Raw genomic sequence first — 23,714 nt, 5'->3', positions numbered from 1 at the left:
CCAGCAGTTGTATTTTGGGCATGAGCTGGAAACATGAAGAAAAATTGTGCACATTTGGGAACTCGGTTACCCTCTGTCCATGGTAAGAGGAAACCTGTGTTTGACATATGCTTCAGCCCCTTCTTAGAAATACACTGTTTAACATGTCTTGTAAAAGCGTTCAAATCCCTTGCCAGGTTTCATCTCCCAGGAGAGGGGGTGGTTCTGACTCTATTGTCCCTAAAAAGGCTGTTTTTAGAAAGAAATGTCCCAGGGAAGTTTGCATCCCTGCACTACGTGCCATTCCTCACCCAGGGAATGGCACCCATGCTTAGTGCTGCATTTATGGAAATAAATCTAAATAAATCCAACTGCCAGCATTTCTCTGGAGAGCATTAGCTCCTGCCCTGCAGAGCTATGCCAGGGTATTGTCTCCCTGCACACAACCCCTCCCCTCCCGGACTGTGAGGTGACCAGGCACAGTGGGCCACTGCAGAGAAGCCACCATCAAGTTAAACACCAGATAGCTCAAACGTGCTGTGAAGGAGTTAACTCCTCATGAAATAAAGCTTTAAAAGAGCTGGAAGCGGAATAATTGATCTTTGTATGGCCTTGGTTCAACACCCACCCACCCGTTTCTGCTTCCTTGATGTCACTGTCACCTCTGATCTTTCAGAGTTGAATGAGTGTGTTTTTGCTGACGTACTTACCAACAACTAAATATAAAATGCAGGAACAAAGCCAAATGCCCTGGAAGAATTGCTTGGGTTTGTTTTCTCCTAGAATCAACAGCAGCATGACGTCCCAGTCGACATCTAGAAAGTTGCGCAATTTCCACTGGTGCTTTTGAACTGTCCAGGTCCCATGGTTCAGTGCTTTTTAGAAGAGAGTGTGTATTTCTGTTGTTGAAGTTTTCCCAGCCAGCACTTTCCCCCTCTGCTCTGCTGCCTGTGAAAGAGTCCTATGGATTCAGCAGAGAGTTCTCTATCTACACAGGCATGTGACACACAGTGGTCCATCTTTCCTTTGGCTACAGTATTTTCACCTGAACCCTTGAAATTCTTAATGGGCAGCTTCAAAAGAAACCCCCCTCCCTCACCCTTAGCATCAGAAACTTTTACATGTATGTATTATGTACTACTATCCCATGCTGCAGGGAACAAACATACACAAGGGTTTTCTACAAAAGGAAAAAAATTGTTTAAAAAAACCCCCAAAAAGCCCCGCAAATCCTCACAAAACAAAGACCCAAGTGTGCTGAGCAGAAAAAAGAAACAGCAGCATTTTAAGTACTCAGCTCTGACCAGCTTTCCAAGGGCTGCCGTGGGGTCTTGCCCAGGTTGTGCCACCACGTTTTCAGCACACAGAAGTGCAGTTTCTCAGAGTTGTCCCCAGAAGTGATGGTGCTGCAGCTCTGCAGGGAGAAAGGATCGACTGCCTCTGCATGTGAGCCAGCATCAACAAGAGCCCAGCGTTTCTAGGCAGGACTGTTCTCACACAGCAATTCCCTGGGGTGGGAAAGGCAGGGGCTGGAAACAGGGGTTATAAACAGGGCAGAACAAGAAAAAATATAATTCCAGTTCTCAGAAAATGATGATTTTGAAGTAAGATTTTTTTCTTACAAAACCACAACACTGTGCAGTAACTGCGGGGTGATGCTGCATCACACAGGGCCTGGTGGGCAGGACTTTCCCCAGTGATGCTCATGGGCAACAATAACTCACAGAGTTCAGCAAGTGGAGTTTTGGGAAATGTCTGGTGGAATTATGGTATTTGGCTTCTGAAAGTTTACAGCTGTGTGGCTGAAATTTCTACAAGAATGGAAGGACTGGACTAATTAATTCAGCACCTCTCCCACATCCCAGATGCAGGGCTTAGCTTTTCCTCCTAGAGTATTCTAATCCAGACAGAACAGGGACCTGTCTTGCACCTGAAGTCAGCACCAACACTCTCAGTATCCTCACTGTCCCGTTTGCCATTTTCAGTGACTTTTTGCAAAGCTATGTGGGCAAGAGAATTCTAAGCCATGTGCCTGCTCTGTTCAAAAAACAAAATTGCATTGCATACAAACACAGCAGGAAAATATTTAATCTTAATTTAAAATACCCAAATGTTATCATGATATCACACTTCAAGTCCCTTTTTTGTTCAGCAGCAAGCTTGCTGATTCTGACAATGTAATCTTATAAATACTGAAATATGAATGGAATTTTAAGCATCCGACTGGCTGAGAAGGGGTCTGCTATCAACTTGTGACAGTTCCTAACCACTGCAGGAGGAGAGGACAGGTAATATGGACAGAGAAACCAGGAATTACAGCTCCCACCCAGCTGGCTTCAACTTTCCCAAATTCACAGGCTTCATGTGAATTCAGGAAAGGTAGCTTTTCTGCCCCAAGCTTCACCTGCTGTGTAAGGGGGCAGAAAACAGCCCTTTTTTTTGCCCAAAAGTTGAGGCTGGTAGAACCACACGCATTATAAAGGCCTTGCTCAGATGCCACATGAACTGGAATCATAAAGGACCACTAACAGGCCACTAACAATTTCAAATCAATTTTATTGTCTTAAATCGGTGTTGTACAATTTAAAGCCAAAAAAAAAAAGTCACACAAAACACAAATAAAAAATGTTGACAAAGTATCAAGCATTACCTTATAAAGAACATCATCATACACTCTCACAAACCTGAAGGTACGTGTAATTAGACTGAGGTTTCTTGAAATCTATTAAAGACGCCAGACACAAACGCTGCAACAGCAACAAAGCCATGACAATAGCAGGTGGACTACACTAGCAACTTCAGCAACGGTTGGGGGTTGGTTTTTGGGGTGCTTTCTTTTTTTTTTTTTTTCCTTTTTTTTTGCATACCTTATTGTCTACAAAGCAATAAATATTTTTCATCAAAAAAAGATGGTTTCACGCTACATGCAGTTAGATAAAAAAGAAAGTCACCAAAGTGATGGCAAAATAAATCACCTTTCTTTTTTTTTTCCCCTACTTTTGGGGTTATTTTGTGTGGATTTTTTGTTGTTTTTTTTTTTTTTTTAATTCAAGCACAGTGGCTAAGTTTCAAGTATTGAGAGAAAAAAACCCATATATACACACATTTGTGTTTGTGTGTGTATCTCTACCCATGCACACACATACACACACACACAGCCTTGCATGTATATATACAAACACATACATATATATCAGTTGTAGGTCTGTAAACCACATTTTCTTCTTTTTTTTTTGGAGCAATATATACTTGTATACATTGAATGTGGACGATTTTGATACATTCAAGTAATGAAGTACAGCTGGAAGGTTAGTGCTGAGCTTGCCACACACAGGGCTCACTGGGGCAGCAGACGTGGGTCCGGGCTGGGCCTCTCCTGGGCAGGAGCCCCAGGGCTGTGCCCGAGGTCTGGGGTGCAGGGCTTGGTATTGCAGAGTCAGTCCTGGCTTGGTGCTTCCGTGCTGCAGCGTAGCCCTTTGCACAGCTGGCCAAAGCCTTTCAGAAGCAGTCTGGGTCTCCTCGGCATTGCTGTCCACAACAGGCGGCGGGGGTTGGTTGTTTTTGTCTTTTTTTTTTTCTCCTTTTTTTTCCAGGCACAAGCACAAATGGCCACAGAAGCAGCAAACTGTGAGCCAAATACTGAAGCATTTGTGAAAGCTACACTAAAGCTTCCCTGGTCAGGAAAATTGGAAACATTTTTAAATTTCTTGATTGGCACTTCTGCTCTGTGAACAGAAACACCCGTTGTTGCCAAATGTGGTGCCAGGTCCAAAGCCCATGAAGTTGCTCCTGAAATTCTTGTAAAGTATCACACTGAACGTGCCAATCTTGAGAGGAAAAAAAAGCAATGAGGACTTAACCACCGTGTGCAAAATATTTTTAGATCCCCAAAAACTAAGCCTGAGGTTTCAAGTTGCTTTCAAAGATGCTTTTCTGCCCAGTGCTACCACAATACTGCCACGACTCTGGAACGTCACACTCATGCTCTCACAGACAGATGGAAGGCAGGCAGCTCCCCTCTCACACTCATGCTCACAGCACCCGAAGCCTCATCCAGATCTCCAGCCACTCGCACCCGCAGTCGCATTTGGCTACAGAGTCTCCTTGAAAGAAATGCTGAACATAGAACTGAACGCTATGGGATTTCTTTATAAAAAAAACCCAAAAACCCTACAAACAAAAAACAAAGCAGCAAATAACACTTCTTTAAAAATGCGTTTCCAAGTGTGTGGGATCCTAACGCCTGTTCTTCAGCTCTTAAAAAGCATGGAGCTTTGTAATGACTGTCCTTAAAAGAACATTTAAATAAAAAACAAATCTTGGTACTGCCAGACTGCAAGTCAGCTTTGCCTGGTGTGGAGGAGGAACAGCACAGACTCTGCAGTGCTCTTTGCCTCACACTCACGAGATACAGTACAGTTAAATACGTACAGTTACACACAAACCATATCAATATCAATATATATTCACTCTTAGGAATACATATTAATATACGCACACACGTAGTGCAATAAAATAACCAGGAAGCAAGGAAAGGAATAAAAAGAACAGCATTCCTAACAGTCGTGATGTTCCTGGGTTGTTGTGTGATGCAAAGTCAACTTCTCAAAGTTCCCATAGTGTGTAAAGTGCTCCTTTGATTCACAAAGCTAGTGTTTTCAGTTTGGGGGGCTCCAGGGAAGGGGTTATTGAGCCAACAGCTGAAAGCAGGACAGTGCTAGTGCTTCCTCCGGGTAGGTACGTGCCAACAGGAGAGCTCAACAGCCACGAGTCTTTCACACTGATCCCACTGAGCCAGGGGACCAAGGGAGGAACGGATTCATTTTGGCTTCTTACGAACACAGGAGTGTGACGTTTTCTGTCGCCCTCCCGTTTCCTGCACAGCCCGTTTCCCTGCGTTGTTTGCCCATCCAGGCAGGCAGACAGGGAGCCCACACAGCAGCCATGAGATTTCCAAGCTTCCCAGCAGCCGCACATCCTGCGCCTCACTCAGCGAGTCTGTTGAGGTGGGAGCTACTTCACAACGCCAACTCCCTCCTCTCCAAGCACTCCAAGGCATAAACACAAGGAGAAAGGACAAAGGAGAGAGTGGAGGGGAGCCTCCAGTTGCCAGGGAGCTTGAAGATGCCTGGCTCTCAGCTGGGAAGGGGAAAGTACACAGACTGGCCTTTATGTCTGAATGACACACTCGGACATCAACTGAAGCCAGCAGTTTCAGCACATCCATTGCCTGCAATGGACACAGCACTGGAATACCCTGTTCTTAAGCAAGAGGGATAGGCAGCAGTCTTATCCTTCAAAGTGCTGGGAAGAAGCAGACTTTTATCCTTCACCCCCTCTGACAACGAGGGAGACCTTTCCACATCAGCTATGTCTTCACCCGGGCCTTTGGGCAGGGAAATATTTGTGCTTGCTGCAGTCACACGTCCCCACAAAGGAATCTGAGTCTGTGGAACAACTTCCCAAAACGTCCAAAAACAGAACAGCGAGCAGTCCATCCTGCAGGTGTCCTACTGCCAGAGTGGTTTCCCACCACAGCACGGGCTGCTGGGGACAAAGCAATCAGCTGGGGTGAGGTGTGTGAAGGACAACACCACTGGAATCAGGCACAGAACCCCGACAGCAGAGCCGACAGCCTGCGCTCGATGCACAGCTTACCTGGGGAAAAAAACAGCACAAGCCATCAGCTTCTCATTTTCCTGCCAATGTAAAGACCACCACTGGAGACTTAACAAAAAAGCGAAAACATACAGTAGAATTTCAACAAATCTAAGCAGAACTTTGAGAATCACTACCAGGTACTGATGGGGCCAGTGAAGACCTGACCAGAAACACCCTGCTGGGAAGGGACAGGTCAGAGGGTTGAACAGTCAGAGATCTGACAGTGAAAGCTGGGAGGCAGCAGTGCTAACAGACATATCAAGATTTTACAAAGACCATCCTCGAGGAAGAATTTATTCACTTCCAGTTATTGGAGCAGCTTTTGCCAGCAGGCAGAATGGCTCGGGGACTCCAGTGCCATTTGCCATGGCTTACACTGGGAGAGCCCATCCAGCATCATCAGCACCAGGTTCTCATCACCTGAGCCCAAGAATCTTTCAAAAGCTAAATGTTTGGTAGAACTCATGCCTCTCACAGGAATACTTGCTGTATTTCTAGGCTCATCATTTTACTTTTCAGAAATATGTAATCATAGACCTGAGATCTAAAGTGAAACACACACCCACTACTGCCTGTCAGAGAATAGCTCAATCAGGAAGCTGGAACTTGCAATACCAGGACAACAACTGGGAAAAGAAATCTATTACATGCATTAACTGTACCTCTGGATCAAAAGATGGGATCTAGGTTTGGCAAGAAACAGTACAACAGAAACTACTTAGCATTCCCTATTCACTTAGACCTCCAGTACCACACACCACCTGACCATTTCCCTTTCTCCTCCTCCAGTGAGCCTCCTGTCAGCTGTGAAAGTTGGTGATAATTAACTGACTGATTGCCTGGGAGCCAGATCCTCTCGTTACCTATCCGAGGGCTCTGCCTCCATGGAATACTAGAGCTGTCCAGTGCTCTGGATGCTGGCCTGAGGCAGGCAGTGGGGCCAGCAGAGAGGACAGGCACATGGTGTGCCAGCTGTGGCCACAGGGACACTGCTGGCACTGCTGCAGGTGGGCTGGGATGGCTGTGGTGGAGCAGAGCCCAGGCCAAGCCAAGCTGCTCCTACAGATGATGGTTATTCCCCGTCCCCTCTTCCCACCACCTGCAGCGAGAGGTGACAGAGGTGATTAAACCCCAGCCCTAAGGGAAGGGAAAGTGTGCTCAGAGCAGTGAGTCAGTCCTTCCCCCTCCAGATGGAGAGTAACACCCCTCAGGGGACAGGGAGAGCACTGGAGAGGGGACACCTCAGAGCAGCAGACTCCCTGGGAGAGGAGGCCCAAGGACAGCACACAGGTCAGAGCTCAGCTTTCACTGCTACAGCAAGCACTTGCTGAGTTGTGTCTGCTGCCTTCCCAGCCAGGCTCGGGGCTGGGGAACCAGGCAGGCGAGCAGTTCTGGTTCAGAGAAGTGCTGGAACGAGCCCTTGCTGTGCTGAGCAGCCATCTCTGCCCTGCAGCCACTGCAGGCTCACCTTCCCAAGAGCTCTGTGCAGAGGGATGGTTCTGACTGGAAACCAACCCCAGGCCCCTGCTGCTGCCAAACCACTTCCTTCAGTGACTTCTTTCACACATCTAAAGTTCCAACAAAGTGCTGGCTACTGCTCTGCATGGGAAGCTGTCAATATGTGGCTCAGAACAGGGAGCTGCATTTCTAACAGTTTTTCTGTTGGAAAAGCAGGAGACCAGGCTGCGAGGAGCTGTAACAAGCCAAAAGAGCTCTGCAATGTCCACCAAGATGTAGCCAAAGGAAAAAAAAATGGTGCTGGGAGCTGAAATTTCTGATCCATGCAGCTAAAAAGCCCACATGTTTTAGTTGGGGAAATAACAAGAAGTCACCTAATACTCACATTTACTGATGTTTTCTATGTCCCCCTGTTCAGTGATGATGTTCAGGAGCCCCTCCATTAGCAGCAGAGCCTTGTGGTACCTCTGTGCACAGTCCTCTCTGTGGTGGAACATCTCATCCAGGGCTGCAGACTGCACCTGAGGGCAGCAATCCAGGGTCAAGAGCTTACTCCCAGAGCAAATCCAGCTTTCCCAGCACAGTCCCTCAGCTGCATGGTCACCCCCCTTGCCCAGCCTCCAGAGGGGAGCATCATGAGGAGAAGCACCTGCTAAAGCCACCAGCAGGAACCATTAATGCCCAACACTGCTCTGTGCTAGCCCCAGTCCCAGGCACTGCGAGGGTTTTACCATTTGCACAGCGTAGCTGAAGATGAGCTTCTCTGCAGTGATGCTGTTGATCCGATCCATGAGCTTCTGTTTGTCCAAGAAGAACCTCTGCAGTCTCATGTTGAGGCAGTGGCAGGAGGATACACTGGATTTGTAAAGCTCATTTAGCTTCTTCACAACTACAGTAAAAGAAAGAAATATTTTAGAAAGAAATGGTTTTTACTCATAATTCTCCATGTGCCTCCCCATCCCCATGTGCAGGATCCCAAAGGACTAACCTGGAGACAATGGGGTTTTGTTAAAGAGACTGGCAGGAAAGCCCTGCACCAAGAGGGTCTCTTCCCTTTCCTCTGTCACCTTCACCAGTTATAAGCCTGCACATGGCAACTCCTACACAAGTCTGGTTCACCTGAGGCTGGGTCTATTTTTGCTTCCCTCGGCAGTCACAAGGCAGGAGCAGTTTGCTCTGTACAGGATGTCTCACACACCAGCAGCAGATACAGAGCTTCTGCTGCTTGATGGGTGATGACATGCTGTGAAGGGGTGCATGGCTCACACGTGGGAGCTTTTGGAGTGTGGATCAGCAGCACTGACTACGCAAGGGAATCTCTCCTGGGACTCTGCTGTCCCACTAAGAAAGGACACAGATACCTGTGAAAGGCCACCTCCTCTCCTGAAGCAGGAAGGTTATGCAACAAGGAATCAGGAATCAGATACGACTCTGAGTGATTAAATAACAATCCATATCTGCAAGGGATGCCACAGGCTGTCTCCCTAGCTACATGACATGATCTACACAGAGTACTGAACACAAACTCCCACCAACATCTGACGAGTACTAACTCCTACACACACATTTGAAAATCCCCACGCTGCATGAAACAAAGACAAGCCAGCCTTGCCCAATTCCCACTCACTGAAGGAGAAACAACACTACAAATCTAGAAGCTGCAATCTGCTCTAAAAAGCAGAGATTATTTGGGTTATGACAACTTTCCTGTTAGCCTGAGCTTGTGGAAGATGTGTAGCTAAATCTGATGTATTTTGCTCCACACTGCCTGCTACAACATATGTGTTCAATTCCTATTTAACTTCCATTTTTTTACATCTCATCTGAGGCAGCACAAACACTTGCAAAGACAAAGCTCTTGGGGTAGGTGGCTGGTGGGTCAAGTATTTCAAGTGCTTCCAAAAGCTCCCTCAGTAATATTACAATGGGAGTTTAAAAATTATTTTTTTCTAATCACTGACTCACAGCCAGCTCTCACCACAGTCAGTCAGATGCAAATGTAAAGCTGTAACACCAGCAAAGAAGTGACTCTGGCATTACCAGTACTTCACTTCCTGTGTTTTTGTTTCACTTGAAAAATCATCACTGCCAGGACAAGTCTCTATTTGCTGAGTATGCACTTCCTAGGACATGCACTGTGTAATTAAGCTGAGCTTATATCAAGTACACATTAGCACCTAAGAGAAAGACATACAATGAATCAGCTAAGATACATCCCCCTTTACAATTAGTGCTGAAGAGTCCCACAGGAGCATGCCAATAGCTCTGAGACACAATTTCAACATGAAGAGAGGAACATGCTCAGCATGAATAAAGATCCAGCTGCACGAGGGGACAATCACAAATGAGCCCCCACCACCCTGGTGGAGTTCACACTCACTCCACCCCCTCCATACCCTCTGTGACACTTTTAATAGATCCATTCCAGGTGAGCCCTTTGCCCCATGAGTGCAGCAGCCCCTTACTTTGCTTGACCGTGGAGGAGAGGCACAGCTTGCCAGCTTTGATCTGCTCTATGGCCATCTGCAGCCCTGAGGACAGAAGTTCTGCCACTTTCAGGTACAGCACGAGCTGCTCTGCATAGCTGCAAAGAAAGCAGACAGATCAGTGTGACAGCAGCTCCGTGTCCCCAAGCACTGTGGGGACACAAGGATGTGTGGGATGGGAGGCAACGACAGAAGCCCTGGGAGAGAAGCAGCTCTGCCAGTCCTTACCTCCACTCCCGGCTCAGGAGGCTGATCTGGTCGGCCACCACGCTCTCCTGGAGCTGGTACTCAGATGTCACCGAGCTGCTCATGTCACTGGAGCTGCCCTTCAGAGCAGCGATTTCCATCACGTAGTGCACGAAGGCCAGCGTGAAGCGCAGGCTGCGCAGGATGTCCGTGTGCTCTTGCTGTTGAAGGGATGCCAAGGGGGGGTTACAGGGAAAGCTGCTCACCTGAGCTGTGCCAGCAACCCACTCCAGCTCACAGAAACAACACTTCACCCCCAGACCCCCTTGCACCTCTGCTTTGGACCAAACTCAGCTTGGAGCCTGCACCGGTTCCTCTTCCACAGTAACAGCAGCAAACAACAGTCCCAGGATAGAAATTTCTAGACAGCTCCCTGGAGAAGCTGGTGAGGCTTTCTCTAAAATTACAAGCTCCCTTCCCAAGGAGCATCCCAGCTCTGTGGGATTCTTTCAGAAGTCAGCCAGGAAGGGGGAGAGACCATCTGCACCATAAGCCCAGCTCTTGTTCCCGCTACAGCAATGCCAGTGTGGATTTCATGAGAGTGAAAACTCCTACACCAAAAAAACTGCTAATGAAGTGTCTCTCACCCTACATCCCAGCCTCCATTCCCTCCCAGTTCAGTGCAGTGAGCTTTGGGTGAAGTTCTTTGAGGAGACAGAAAGGACAACCTTTTATCTGCAACTCCTGCCCAGCTGGCAAGGGAAGTGCTCACACCAAATGCTGTGGTCATTTCAGAGTAGTTTTTCCTCAGCTGTTACAGATCAAAGGGGATTATCCCATTTCTGGGAAGCTGCATTGCTTAAGTCACTGCAAACAGTTCTGGGAAGTTAGTATTTGTGGAAAAACTGAATGCCTGTGGGGTCTGCAAAGTGAATTGCTGCTTGTGTCAGACGCCAACTTCATTGTACTCTGTTGAGACGTGGGTAACCTGGTCTTCAAAGATTCACTGGCTCACTTCTCTCAAACAGGGTAAGGATGTTTCCTACATGAATTTACCATGAAACTCCCATGCTCAATATCTTAGAGCTGCTTTCTTTCCTTCACTGGCTCAGGCACTGGGCTGCTCAGGCAGCTTTGACTATCTGGAACATGAATCTCTCCCTCCCACCACCTTGCTACCTGGACAGTCCAGTATGGTGAGGAAGTGTTATCTCCATCTTCCTCAATTTTCTTTAAAAGCAGAGGAGGAACTTGGAGATTAAGTAATTACCAAGTCATACAAGAAGTTTGTGGCAGAGCAGGAAACTACTGAGATCTTGCAGGTCTCAGCCTCTTATCTCTAACCCACAGACCGTCAGTCCTTCCTCTGCCTACAGTCAGCTTCTGTTAACTGTGCTGGCATTTATGACCTCATTTGCCATCACAAGTCTTCTGTAGCCATCTCTGTATTGTGTTTTTAGAGCACTGTAAAAGCAACTAAACCCCAACCTCCAGTATGCCTTGTCTGCATCTAAAGAACCTTTCACAAAAGACAAGAACCACCCATCCGAATGCAACAGCACTGCTCAAGATAAACAAGAGCACCTAAGCAGTGAGCCTTCAGCATCCTGAAAGATGAGCAGAAACCAGAAAACCTGCCAGGTCTGCATTCTGGCCAACTCAACAGAGCACAAAAGGGTCTTGAAATCTGCTGTAAAGGTTTTGTGACATGCAAGCAGATTACTGTGCTCAGCAGAAATGACAGCTGAAGCCAAATGACTCATTACAGCCAGAGTAGCTGAGTGCTATTCCAAGATCAACTGATACCTCCTTAGGACACTTCTCTTCAGACCAGCATCTGAAGTGGTGGCAGCTGGCAAGGCCCCAGACTTCTGTCACCTCACCCAGGTAGGATGCTCAGTTAAACTGACTGCTATTGTGATCACATCACTGCTGGAAGCCTTTGCCTTGTGGCTTTACAGGTAATGAAGCCAACAAATGCAATCCATTGCAGAACTGACAGAAAAAATGAGCTCAACAAAATCTGAAGTAGAAGGGCAAACCCACATCCTTAAAACAATATGTGCATATCTCTCTTGGTATCTTGGGGTTTTCGGCAACACCAGCAAGTGTCAGAAACAAAGAGCCTTCTCCAGTCCCAGACAGCCCAAGGAGATATCACAAGTAGAGCCAAAAGCGTGACTGAATCTGCCTCCCACCTCCACTACAAATGGGCAGCCTGACCTACATTTCAAATATAACTCAGCTATAACAGCATTTTCTCTGATTCAGCCTGCAGAGAAGGGGAGCCTGGCAGCCTTTCAGCTCTACAATCTGGTTCAGTTCTTCTGGTGCAGAACACGGCGTCCCCCCTGCCCCCAGCAGGAACAGAAGTGTCAGGTTTACTTTGTTTTCAGATCCTTTCAGCTCAGACCGTATCACTGCTGACTCCCCAGGTGCACCAGGCAGGCACCTGACACACTGAGCTACTCATGTTCTCAGTCAGCCAGTACTAATGCTGAGATTTTTAAAAAAGGAGAGCCCCAAAGCAGGCAGGCTGGCTTCAGAGGCCCTTAATACAGAATGCATTGGATAACTGATCTTCCAAGCTGCAATTTCAACTTTGGGAATGGGGAATTTTAACCCCAGTCATGGGCTGCTACATCAACTAAAGGGCTTGGTGCTAAATATGTCCTGGGCTTTCTGAACACTTCACTGGCCTTGCTCTCTTGGAACTTGCTGTATTGTTTGCTCCACCTTTGGAAGCAAAGCATGGATTTGCTTTACTTTTATTCCCCTGTCCTTTGCCCCATACCCACCATACCCACCTCCATGAGCGTCTCTTCGGGCAGCTCTGGTGCCTCAAATGTAACAACACCTTCCAGGTTGGCAGTGATGGGATCAGCAAAAGTGTACCGGAGACTCGAGGGGCCCTCCAGAGCCTCCCCAGCAGCTCCCACTGCCAAGTGCCTCCCACTGAAGGAGCCTCCAGAACTGAGAGAGCTGGAAGACCCCACTGTGAAGAAAAACAGGCAAAGGAATTAACTGAAGGTATTAATAGCAGGTCAGGTAGACATTCCTCATGCAGAAGAGAGAATTCTGTAGGATTCAGGATCCTGGATCTGACAGGAGCCAGCAAGAGGTACTTGGAGGAAGATGCAAGGACTCTGGATGCAGAACAACCACTCCCCACCATAAGCTCCTCAGTGACTCAGGCAGACCAGCTGACAAGTTCAAGCAGATTTAAGAGCGATGATCATTTATGGAGACAATTCAGAAGAAATTATTTTCCCCTTTTTTTTGGCTAAACCTTTTTTGAATCCTGACACAATATCTTGGGCTGATCTTTATCACACACTGTCACAGCCAACTTCCCCACCACGGAGCAGCACAGTTTGAACCCTGGCTCCCTGCCTTTTTGCTGTTACTGTCACTGAATGAGCACTCTGGTCAGTGATGGTTCTAGAACACCTTGTATGCAAGCCAGGAGAGTTTTCATTAAATGCCCTGTACTTTTGCTTTCCCCTCTTTATAAATAAGAGGCTGGACAGAGAATGAGTGACCAGCCGAGTCAAGACCCTAACCCCAGGGTCTGGAGACCCTGTAGGTATGGTGTAGATCAGACAATTCCCTCACCATCAGCTTTTCCCCTTCTTGACCACTGAATCCACCCTAGAAGCACAAAAGGAGATTTTGTCTCACAATACAACCACCACTTCCAGAGGCTTTCCCACCCCTGGCACACTGCCACGGAGGAAAACATTCTGTCTGACGGGGGATGCCGATGCCAGCTCCAACACTCTGCTAACTCTACCCAGGTGGTATTCACCACTCTCACTGGTCCTTTGGAGGAAGATGTTTGTCTTCTAACCACAGGTTTAATTTACTGCCCTACCCTGCCTTCAAAAGGTTCAGCAATATAATAATGCACAACTGATCTGCAGAGAGACACACAGCCTCTTTTCCTCCCAAAAGCTTTCTCCATGTTGGCAGCAATGCTTCAAAGCCAAGTGGATCCTCAAAGACAGGCAGAATATTTCCAGTTCCCTCAGAGACAAGAGAGAGGACCTACAACATCACATTCGGGTTGCCCTGTAATTCCAAGAGGCTGTTTGCAGAAATTGTCAGGATGATTCACAGAAAGGCTCTGCCTTTAGTACTGTCCTTACTCATGGCTTGTGCAAGCACTTGGGGTGAAATGTTTCAGCTTGCAAATCTCCCCTTTCCACCATTAACTTTGTGCATTAACTATAACATTAGGAGTTCCTACACTGGCCTAATAAACAAAGCTTGTCCTGCATCACTGCTTTGGTCACCCTGACCTAACACCGTGTGTGTGCTGTGGGTTCACTTTCAACAGCCTCCTATTCCAGGCCTCCCATCTGACATCCTGACTGTTGGGCAGACCCTTGAACACCTGAGTATCAACCTGCTAAAATCTGGTGCTTGGATCTGCTTCCAGATTGCTATTATCCCTGAAAAGCAACACAGGAAGTCTGAATCCTGTGTCCATCACATTGCAGCAGCAGCTGGAGGCTGTAGCCAGGACAGTAACCCCACTGTGCTACAGGCACCTCACACAGTTTTCAGAAGTCTTAAAGCTCACTCTCCAAATAAATGAGACAAAGAAAGAATTGTGGTTCCAATCTGCCAGGCAATCAAAGACATGAGTGGTTTTAGTTAGGACGGAAATGCAAGTTATAAACAGGAACCAAGTCCACATGTACCCCCATCCCAGTCAAGCAGCTTATTCATGGTCACATCCAAACTTTCCCTGCAGTAATTGAGAACAAGGTCAAGTACATTCAGATGAGGAACAGCCAAGACAAGAAAACAAACAAGCCAAATATGCAAATCAAAATGTGTCCAAATATTTTCTTAAACTGAACGTAGACTCCAACTCCCAGACACTCTATCCCAAAAGGGCCAATCACCACAGCCTCAACTGCTGGCTGACAAGGCCAGAGCACTGGTGTCTTACAAGGAGTATCTGCCAAGCAGGAGTGCATCTCCCCATCTCCTAGCTAAGCAGCTCAGAGCATAAGTAACACCTCTAATGGCTTTGCACAAGAGCCCTCCTGGCCCTTTCCCAACAGTCCTTGTGCATGGAAATTGCTGGGCATAGATAGTCACACTCATCTTTTATAGCTCATCCAAAACCCACGGGGAGAACAATCAGAACACAACACAATCTTTACATTTGTTGACCTCTCAGCAACAGTGGTTCTGTGAACAGCTGCAGCACTATTCCTGAAGCAGAGAGCAATAAAGTAACACTTTGCCTGTCTCTTACAGTACTGGAAAACCACTCTCTGGCACTAATGCCAGTGCAAACAGTCAGCAGCAACAACTGGGGTTGGCAGGAGCCAGCACTAGAACCTCAAAGGTGCTGAGACCAGCTGAGCGCTACAGATTGCTCTGAGCAGCCTTCTGCCATCACCAGTGCCCTGCAGCAAGGAATGCAACATGTCTCTCTGCCCCAGGCATTCCCACTGGAACAGGCAGGTAGGTATCGGCCCTTTACCTGAAAACATCCTGGTCCTCGTGGTCTGTGGGGGGGTTGTTCCACTGGGAGGGGATCCGACAGTAAAAATCACTGGGGATGGGCTGGCAGAGCCCCCAGCCCGGGCACCAGAGTGCAGGGTCCCTCCGAAAGCACCTGAGGGAGCTGGGGAGACAGTTGAAAGGTGCAGACCGGCATTACAGGAAGGTTACTCAGAGCACGGGTGCCCCGCCCAGCGGGTGTGTTCCTGCAGACTCTCCTGGGACACAGTGGGTGCCAGCACAGGCCACTGAGCACCCTCAGCACCACGGGCCCCAGGACAGAGCCTGGGCAGTGCCAGCCACTGCTGCAGCCGCTCTCCCTCCTCGCTGCCTGGCCTGCACGCCCAGAACACCCACCCCTGCAGAGCCATTCACACTCGAGCTGCCTGGCACCAAGCCACCACTTCCACAGCTTATCACACTCAGAAGGGGCCAAAAGAGGAAGCCCTGCCTACAAAAATCACACCACTATCCAGCAGCTACGCAGCACACACAGCCCACAGAGCAGAGGAAAGCAAACACCACTGCACTCCTCGCACACGGCGCTTCCTGTGCCCAGAGCCGCCGGCAAAGCAGCCTCCCATCTGCAGGAGGGGTGTAGGCAAACCCCAACCCAGGACACCCTGCCAGATCTGCCTGGCCTCCTCACCTACCTGCAATTTCCATTGGCTTCTCATTGTTCAGGCTGTCGCTGCTGCCAGCTTCCGAGATCTGTGCCCCAAAGGCTGCCTTCAGAAGCAGGTCAGTGAGCCTGCCAGTGCTCAGAGATCTAAAAAGAGTACATACAACATGATGCTGAAAGTCAACAGGTGCAAGGTGTCAGCTAACTTCACTTCTTTGTGCTATTCCTGGTCCACAACCACTTAACACTACACAGTAAACAGTCTGGAGCTGAAAAAAACACTCTTTCAACAGAGCATCTGAAACACCTCCTGCTACTTGTAGAAAGCACAAAACTATCATTACTAACTGCAGTAATGCAAGTCCTTACTACATTAATACAACACAATTTGGTTTTGTTGAAAAGAATGAAAATTAGTATCAGAGGACTCCTCCAGAACACTGGTGCTAGCAGATAACTACACAATGTTTACAGATGCCTCACGACAACTTCAGCATCAGCTGGGGTTTGAAATTTGCCCCATCTGTCCTGTATTGAGGAGTGAAGCACCACTGTATGAAGCTCACCTGCCCTTGATCTCTTCCACAGGCCTCAATCCCAACCCAGTTTGCTGGCAGTGGAAATGACCCATCTCCTTCAGATCTGGCAAGGTCTTGTTCCGGGTTGGAGTCATCATGACCCCCTGATGGGCCAACAGGGTGAGGAGATTCTGGGAACTTGGGGTTTTGGGAAACTCAAATGGGGACACAGCCTAAGAAGAAAGAACAGAGATCTGTATTTAAAAGGAAGGAGGAAGGTTCTCCATTTGTTTATCAAAATTAAACTGTTTTACAATCTGCCTGAAATAAGGGTGGAAATCCCACCCTGAACAGATACTTGTCTCTAATCCCAGAAAGGTTAAAACAAAAGGACAACAAACTGCTGAGAACTTTGCAAGCAGAGGAAATGCTGTCACAGTGCCTACTCCCCATAAGGCCCAGGGCTGTCTAGCTGCTGGCTCTGCTGGGGATTCCTGCTGGACACATGCTTGTGTCACATCTGGGTCACCATGTCCCCACCAGCCAGTCACTCTGGCCATTGGGGCAGCTCCTTTCCCTGCCTGCTCCCAAGCCCATGCTCTGCTGAGCTGCTGCCAGGGCAGAGCTGCCCACGGGAAGCAGGACACCACCCCATTTCACACAGATCACTGCACAGCCCTCACAGGAGAGGAGCAAGTGCTGATAAATCCAGGTCAGAGTTATCTGCTCCTGCAGCAGCTCATCCCCAAATCACCCAGAAGACCAAGCTGTGAGAGGCCCAAAAGACTCCTGGGCACACCTTTGTAGGGGAGCCCATTATTGTTGGCAAAGGGCTTCTCTGCATGAACTCGGAGAGCTTTGGTGAGGATCGGAGCTGCCGGCAGTGCTGCAAGCCATGGATCTGCAGAGGCTGGCTGACTGGGGTATGACCAAAGTGAGCAACAAGAGGATCAGAGTGCTGCTTGGTTATCTTCTGCCTGCAGGAATGCAAATCCGACAGGTTGGGAGCACTGTGGAGCCGGGAGCCCATCCCTCGAGGAGACTGTTCGGGCGCCAAGGAACCTGGAGGGCACAGAGTGACAAACCACATCACTGCCTGGTTCTAACAGAGACAGCCTGATCCCAGGATCTACAGCTCAGACAGATCAAAACCTTCAATGGCTAAGCATGGTACTGAGCAGAGCCACAGCACTGCCAGGCCTGGTTGTGTTTTGAGTCTGTGGGAGGATGAGATATGAACAACAGGGAAATAGAAGTGCAGCTTGTTTTTTCTTTCCTGACTGTCAGAGCTCAGGAGCAAGGTAACTATACATCAAGCAGGCCTCTTGGCAGAGTAGGTGTTAGAGGTTTTGAGATGCTTTTCCTTCACTCAATCCATTGGCTTCCAAGTCCCAAATTTGAGTTTTTTGCAACAGTGGGTCTGTCAGCACTGGAAGATGCTGGCTGAGAGGATGTGAATGGAACAACCCCAACTCTCACCAGCACACAGAAATCCTGGCTGGCCAAACATCCAGAGAAGCTGCTGAAGCAACCAACCCAACCTAGAATGCCCTGAGACTACAGTTCTGGCTTCATCCATAGGAATAACGAAGGAAGGCAAGGACTGACGCACCGGCAGCAGGAACACGGCTTCTCACTTCTGCTCCAAGAGAAGATGGGATAACAGTCTGGCTGGGCTGCTCTGGTATTGTTCCAACTGTGAGGGAATGAAATAAAAATGAAGTTAATTCAGTATTAAGTTTTCATAGGCAAGCACAGCACTATGCACCACCTGTTTATAGAAAGATGCCAGTTATCTCTTCCATCTTCTCAGCCCTAGCTGTGTGGTGAAAAGATCATCAACTCCTGTAAAAGGAGGTAAAAAAAACCTCTGACTTTGCAGTGATATTAATTCAGAGGAATAGAATGTGAATATTCTGTATTTCCCCATAAGAAGAGACTAATAAATACAGGATCAAAGACACCAGCGATATAGAACAGCTCATTATATCAACCTGTTCTTTTACAGAAAACAGAAAATTGCATCCATTACACATTGGGGTCTTCTTGTCTCTTCCCACTTGAATTGCCTGTTAGCATCTAGATCAGGCTACCAGATATTCAGCCAAAACTTTTCAGTCTGGAAGTTCAAGCCCTTTGAAAGCTGGTCAGATTTTTGCTTTGATGATAATTGGCTTGCATTTGCTCTCACCCCAACCCGAGGCAGTAAAAAGATACTTTACACTTACAGATGCCCTCTTCTGAGGGCAGCAAAATGTTTGATGCAGGCACCAAAGCAAAGTTTGCCTCTGCTGGGGCTAACAGGTATTTTTCTCTCTGTTTTACTGAAGTCAAAACACTTGTCAAATAATCTGTGGAGAAGAACCATAGGGGAACACAACAATCTGAACTCTCCACTACCTGGCAGCTACAGGTGGTCAAAACCCCTCTCTTTGCAAGAAAGAAGCAAATGATTTTATTAAGACAGCAACGTGCCAGCTGACATCTTACCTTGTGGTGATGGCATAAAGGGCTTGGCACCACCAAAGGAGAGCTTTTTAGTGCTGGGCATGGATCCATGCTCTCCAGGATAAGGAGGGGAAGCACCAGTTTTGGGAAAACCAAGAGGACTTGTACTGCTGGACCTCCGGACCGTACCAGACCTTAGAGGAAACAAGGGCAGCACACAGGTCACTCCAGAGGCCAGTCCAGAAGAGGAAGGAGAACAGCATCACACAACACACACACAGTTACTCCCACAAAAGCAGAGCTTCAGGACTGTTTATCCTGGATCAAAATCCCACTGTTCTAGGACTACATCAAAACAGATTAAGATGATAATCCTTGTTCTCAAGAGTTTCAATTCAAATAAATGAAAAGAACAATGGAGGTTAGCTTAGCTGTAAACAGGACAGTCATTTCTCAGAGACACTTCAGATGCTTGAGGGTATCTATATCAATAATGAACAAGACAGTTTCCTATCTTGCCATGTCCAAGATGTTTATTGTAGGCTGTGTCTCTAGAATGCCCTGAGAGGCCTTTATTCAAGTGTGCCTCCTGTGCTGAGCCATTTGCCCTTCAGTCAGAGCAGCCTGTAGACAGATAGCTCTGTGCTCAATGCTGAGGTAAAGCGTGCCAAGGCACTGCTCTGCAGCAGAGCTTGGACTCAAATCAGGAGCTACAGAGCAAAACACAACAGTGTGTGGCTGTCAGATCTGAAACACTTCACAGCTACCCCGAGGAATTTGGGTTTTGGGGCTGGACAGTCAGAATTGCCTGTCTGAACACCTTCAACTCCTTGTGAAGGCTCAACTTAGGGAGTTAAAATTAATTTGTAAAGCCCACACATGCAGGAATCTTTAGTATTAGGCAGTGCTAAAATGAAACAGAAAAGGAAACTAGTGGGAAAGTGAGTACATCCACACCATCGGCCTGGAGAGAGACAGGATTACTGCATATCAATTAATTATTTCTCAATATGTGAATCTTTTCACCATCATTAAGAACACACAACCCAAATTGCAATACCATTCTGCCTCTGCAGGCTCCTTCACCAAGACTCCCATTACGCTCCTCTATATGAGAAAGTATTTTCATCAAGTCCTTCATTCTATTCTCAATTTGGAAACATTTTTTCTCTTGTTACAAGAACATTAGACTCAACCAGTAGGTGGTTTTCTGGACAGGAATCAATGACTGCTGACAACAAACCCTCCTTGCTTGAGCCACTAAAGGATGCTGTCATTAAGGTATCCTGCCTCCTCTGCCAGGGATGCTGCATTTAACTGTCCTCATGTATCTGAACAGAAGGAACAAAGGACGTGGGTTTCAGCAGTGCCAGGACTGGCAGAATCATCCTGATGAACTGTCAGTAAATCTACTCAACAACACTTCAAGGTATGCATTTCTTTATGCCACATTTCAGAAAATAAATACATTTTAAAAAATAAATCTATTTCAGTATTTGAGATAGCTGAGTAGTTGATCTGCCAACCTTCCTGCCCCTATTCAATGTGTTACCACATTCTGCATCCAAGTAAATCTATGCTATAATCACATGCTTGGAAAAAAGGAAATACTTGAAAATTTTAACCTAAAAATCACTTCTCTTCAGGTTGCTCCAGATTCAGAGGCTAATGCTCATCAAGTGCCTGGCCCTGAAGCAAAACGAATTTCCAAAGAGAAAGGTGAGAAGATACCTAAATATTCAGTGGCAGAAAGTATTGCCCTGCCATATTTTTAATTCTCCGGACCATGAGCCATGCAGAAGGTTGAATTTTATCTATCAGGAACTTGCAGAAGAAAACCACCAGGTGACTGCTGCTGCTGGAAGATGTGGAATGTCAAATGCCACCCTGTGAGACCCGGGGTAAGCCAGCAGAGGAGCAGGACAGGTGATGTGGCCAGAGACACACACACCTAACTGGCACCTCACCAAACCACACATCTGTCCACAACCACAGCAGTTAGATGGGCACACAGCAGCCAGTCAGGTGACAGGGGGACATTTCTCAGACACCAGAGTGTACGTCAAGGTTGGCAATCAGATGACTCAGCAGACATGACTCAGCACCAATGGCTGGTTTGATACACCTGATGGAAAAGTGGAATCACACACTAAATGCCTGGTGGAGTTTTCTCCTGCCATTCCTGAAGGGTGTCTACTGAACCTGCTGATTAGAGGAAGTGATGGCCAGAGATAAGTATGGCTTCCTGGGGCAGAAAAAACATGACGCCAGAGATGCTGAGAAGATGCTAAAAGCAGCCTGTGAGTCACCCTGATTGGGCCCATTCCTCGAGTTCCTCTGCAGGGACATGCCAATCTCAGCATTACACAGAGGTGACTAAAAGGAGCAAAACATGGCAGTTTGCTCCCTGGCTGCAGCTGTGGGCTGTGAGCCTCGACTCAGCAGCCCATCACCAGCTCTGGGGCTGGCACAGCACCTTCTCCAGAGCTCTCTCTTGATACCTCACAGGGATAACCAGGACTCTTGTGAGGTCCAAAACCAACAGCACCCACAAGCTTTGCTGTCAAAAACATAAGGCATGTGGGAAATAGGACAGAATTCACCACAAAACCTGCCACACACTCAAAAAAGTTTACATAAAACATTATTAAAGATACAGTGGCACAGACCAAGTCTTCTGCTAATCCCTATCCTTGATCAGTATCAGCATATTGTGTGTCTGCTTCTGGGTCCACTTCAAATAAGCCTCATCCTGAATTAGGCTGGCTGAAGCCCAAACATAGGCTGACATAGGTATTACCCTACTTTCGAAATCTAAACTTTAACTAATCCAGACACCAACACAACTCATCCTAGAAAAGACATGACACCTCCTAGACACTTCTATTTGAGCACAAGCTCCTTAAGATCCTGTGTTGGTCTCCTTCCCATCAGTCTATGACCTGGGCTGCTGCTGCCAGCCAGCAATCATATGTGAGAAGAGACAGAAGCCCTACATGTCTTGGATGTACCAGGCATTACCTCTGCACTCAGGTCAGCTGTCTGTTGCAGACTTGGCGTCAGGGTCTTCCTGACAGCCTTCAGAAAACATGCTCTGCCTCACGGGCTTAAATTGCTCATGATTTACTCAGTCCTGGCTTCATAACCACATTAATATGCAACTTGTGCACAACACATCATCTATGGCATGACTGGCTACAGGAACTAATTAAGGTAAAGTCAGGTAGGTTCTGTAGTCCCATCCATTTTAGTTGTTTATCTCAAATTTTCCTTTTATAAAGGCATCTGCCAGATGGACGGTTCTCTCTGCCTGGACACTTGGATGCCCAATCCATAGCTGGCATGGGAAAAGCTGTCAGACTCAAAGTGGCTCAGCCTTCACTCTGAGCTGACAGGAGCCTTCTCACATAAAAGCACACAGGCAAAACTGACAGTGCTAACAAATAAATCTCAACACCACAAAAACACCCCAAAACACATCCCTACATCGAGGGGGGGGGAGCCCAACACCCAGGAAAATGTATAGAGGTACAGAAAGTACAGTGTAAAGCAGTTTGTTTACAGAGCCCCTGGTCCCAGCCCCAGCACTTACCGGGGAGAGGAGAATGGATTGGGAGACTGCAGGTTCTGCTCGATCCGACGGTAGTTGTGGATTTGTGTGGGGACTGGGATGGGCACGGAGTGGCCGTACTTGCTGCTGGAAAACTGCCCTGGCCGGCTGTGGAAAGGAGACACACAGAGACAACCTCCTGTAAGGGCTGGGCCTTCCACCAGCTAATTGGAGATTTTATCTTCATGAGGCACACAGGGAGCGTCCCCTGGGCTGCTCTGGGGCTGTGGGTTTGTACCGGGAGGCGGCTCAGAGTCATATCAAAGGGAAGTGGCACCACACATCTCCTGAAAACAGGCACCTTTCCTCCAGCAGCATTCCCACCCACAGCCTGGTGTTAAAATGTACACCCAAGCACACCACTCCCTCCAGGAAAACCAGAGCCCTGCTATTTCAGGCCATGGCTGGCCTAGTTTCCAACAGCTCAGATCCACAGCCAAGCAGACAGCACTGAGCAGGGGCTAAATATCCCTGGCTCACAGAGGATACCAGCACAGACTTTGCTGACAAGAGCTGCTCGTGACTGACTCATGCCTAGGCACTGCTGCAGCCACGGCATCCCCGTGGAAGTCTCACACCACGAAGGGAATGTCATGGTGTAGATCAGAGTATTGGCAAGTTAACTACTTGCCAATAGGGTGGAGAAGGCAACTCAGGAGAAAATAAATTTGAGGGACAGGAGCTGGTATCTATATACCCATCAAGGACAAGATAGAATACCACACACACGAAACGGGACAAGTCCTTTCTGCAAATTTCAGGCTCCTTCCATCCAAGCAGGTTAACTGGCTCATGTCTGATGCCTGTTCCCCCAGGTTACTCTTGGCCCGTCCACCAGGCTACACATGCTGTACAAAACCCATGCAAATACCACATTTAACTAAGTAGCTGCCTAAAGTCTTTTCCCAAAGGCCCCAGAATTCTAGGATTAATTGCCATGGCAAAGCTATTTACAACTGCCAACACCAATTGCAGGGCTGTTGAACAATTACAGGAAGATCTTATTGGTAATGAAGGCTTCTGCAGGCTCCTTTGTTGTCAAGAAAGGACACACACCTGGGTCTGCCCTGACAAGATGGAAGCATCAGTCCTTGGGGTCTAGCAATTGGAACGGAAATATTTTACATGACATGACAGGATATACTTAATTCAGCAAGAACACACGTGTACTCAGGGGAAGAAAGAAGAGTTTGTGACTTATTTGGCCGTTCAAAGCGTCCCAT

General features: G+C 47.6%; 1 protein-coding gene across 5 annotated transcripts in view; it reads right to left on the bottom strand.

Moving 5' to 3' along the window:
• Positions 1–2,809: 2,809 nt before the first annotated feature.
• The window catches only part of ULK1 (unc-51 like autophagy activating kinase 1), a 76,454-nt gene continuing 55,549 nt past the window's right edge, over positions 2,810–23,714 (bottom strand). For 4 of the 5 annotated variants that reach the window (XM_068208717.1, XM_068208714.1, XM_068208715.1 and 1 more), the window contains exons 17-29: positions 22,474–22,599; positions 18,924–19,075; positions 18,046–18,129; positions 17,233–17,495; positions 16,482–16,666; positions 15,947–16,062; positions 15,274–15,417; positions 12,578–12,765; positions 9,813–9,991; positions 9,564–9,682; positions 7,830–7,987; positions 7,484–7,619; positions 2,810–5,637 (exon numbers count right to left, since the gene is read on the bottom strand). In XM_068208717.1, coding sequence (XP_068064818.1) covers positions 5,582–5,637; positions 7,484–7,619; positions 7,830–7,987; positions 9,564–9,682; positions 9,813–9,991; positions 12,578–12,765; positions 15,274–15,417; positions 15,947–16,062; positions 16,482–16,666; positions 17,233–17,495; positions 18,046–18,129; positions 18,924–19,075; positions 22,474–22,599 — 1,906 coding nt within the window. In that variant the 3' untranslated portion in view covers positions 2,810–5,581. The remainder of the gene's footprint in view (positions 5,638–7,483; positions 7,620–7,829; positions 7,988–9,563; positions 9,683–9,812; positions 9,992–12,577; positions 12,766–15,273; positions 15,418–15,946; positions 16,063–16,481; positions 16,667–17,232; positions 17,496–18,045; positions 18,130–18,923; positions 19,076–22,473; positions 22,600–23,714) is intronic. The other variant, XM_068208716.1, reaches the window with a different exon arrangement.

This window comes from Anomalospiza imberbis, chromosome 18, assembly GCF_031753505.1.
Source record: "Anomalospiza imberbis isolate Cuckoo-Finch-1a 21T00152 chromosome 18, ASM3175350v1, whole genome shotgun sequence".
Classification (NCBI taxonomy): Eukaryota; Metazoa; Chordata; class Aves; order Passeriformes; family Viduidae; genus Anomalospiza; species Anomalospiza imberbis.
Note: the sequence above shows the minus strand (reverse complement) of the source record. Positions and strands in the feature narration are given on the sequence as shown.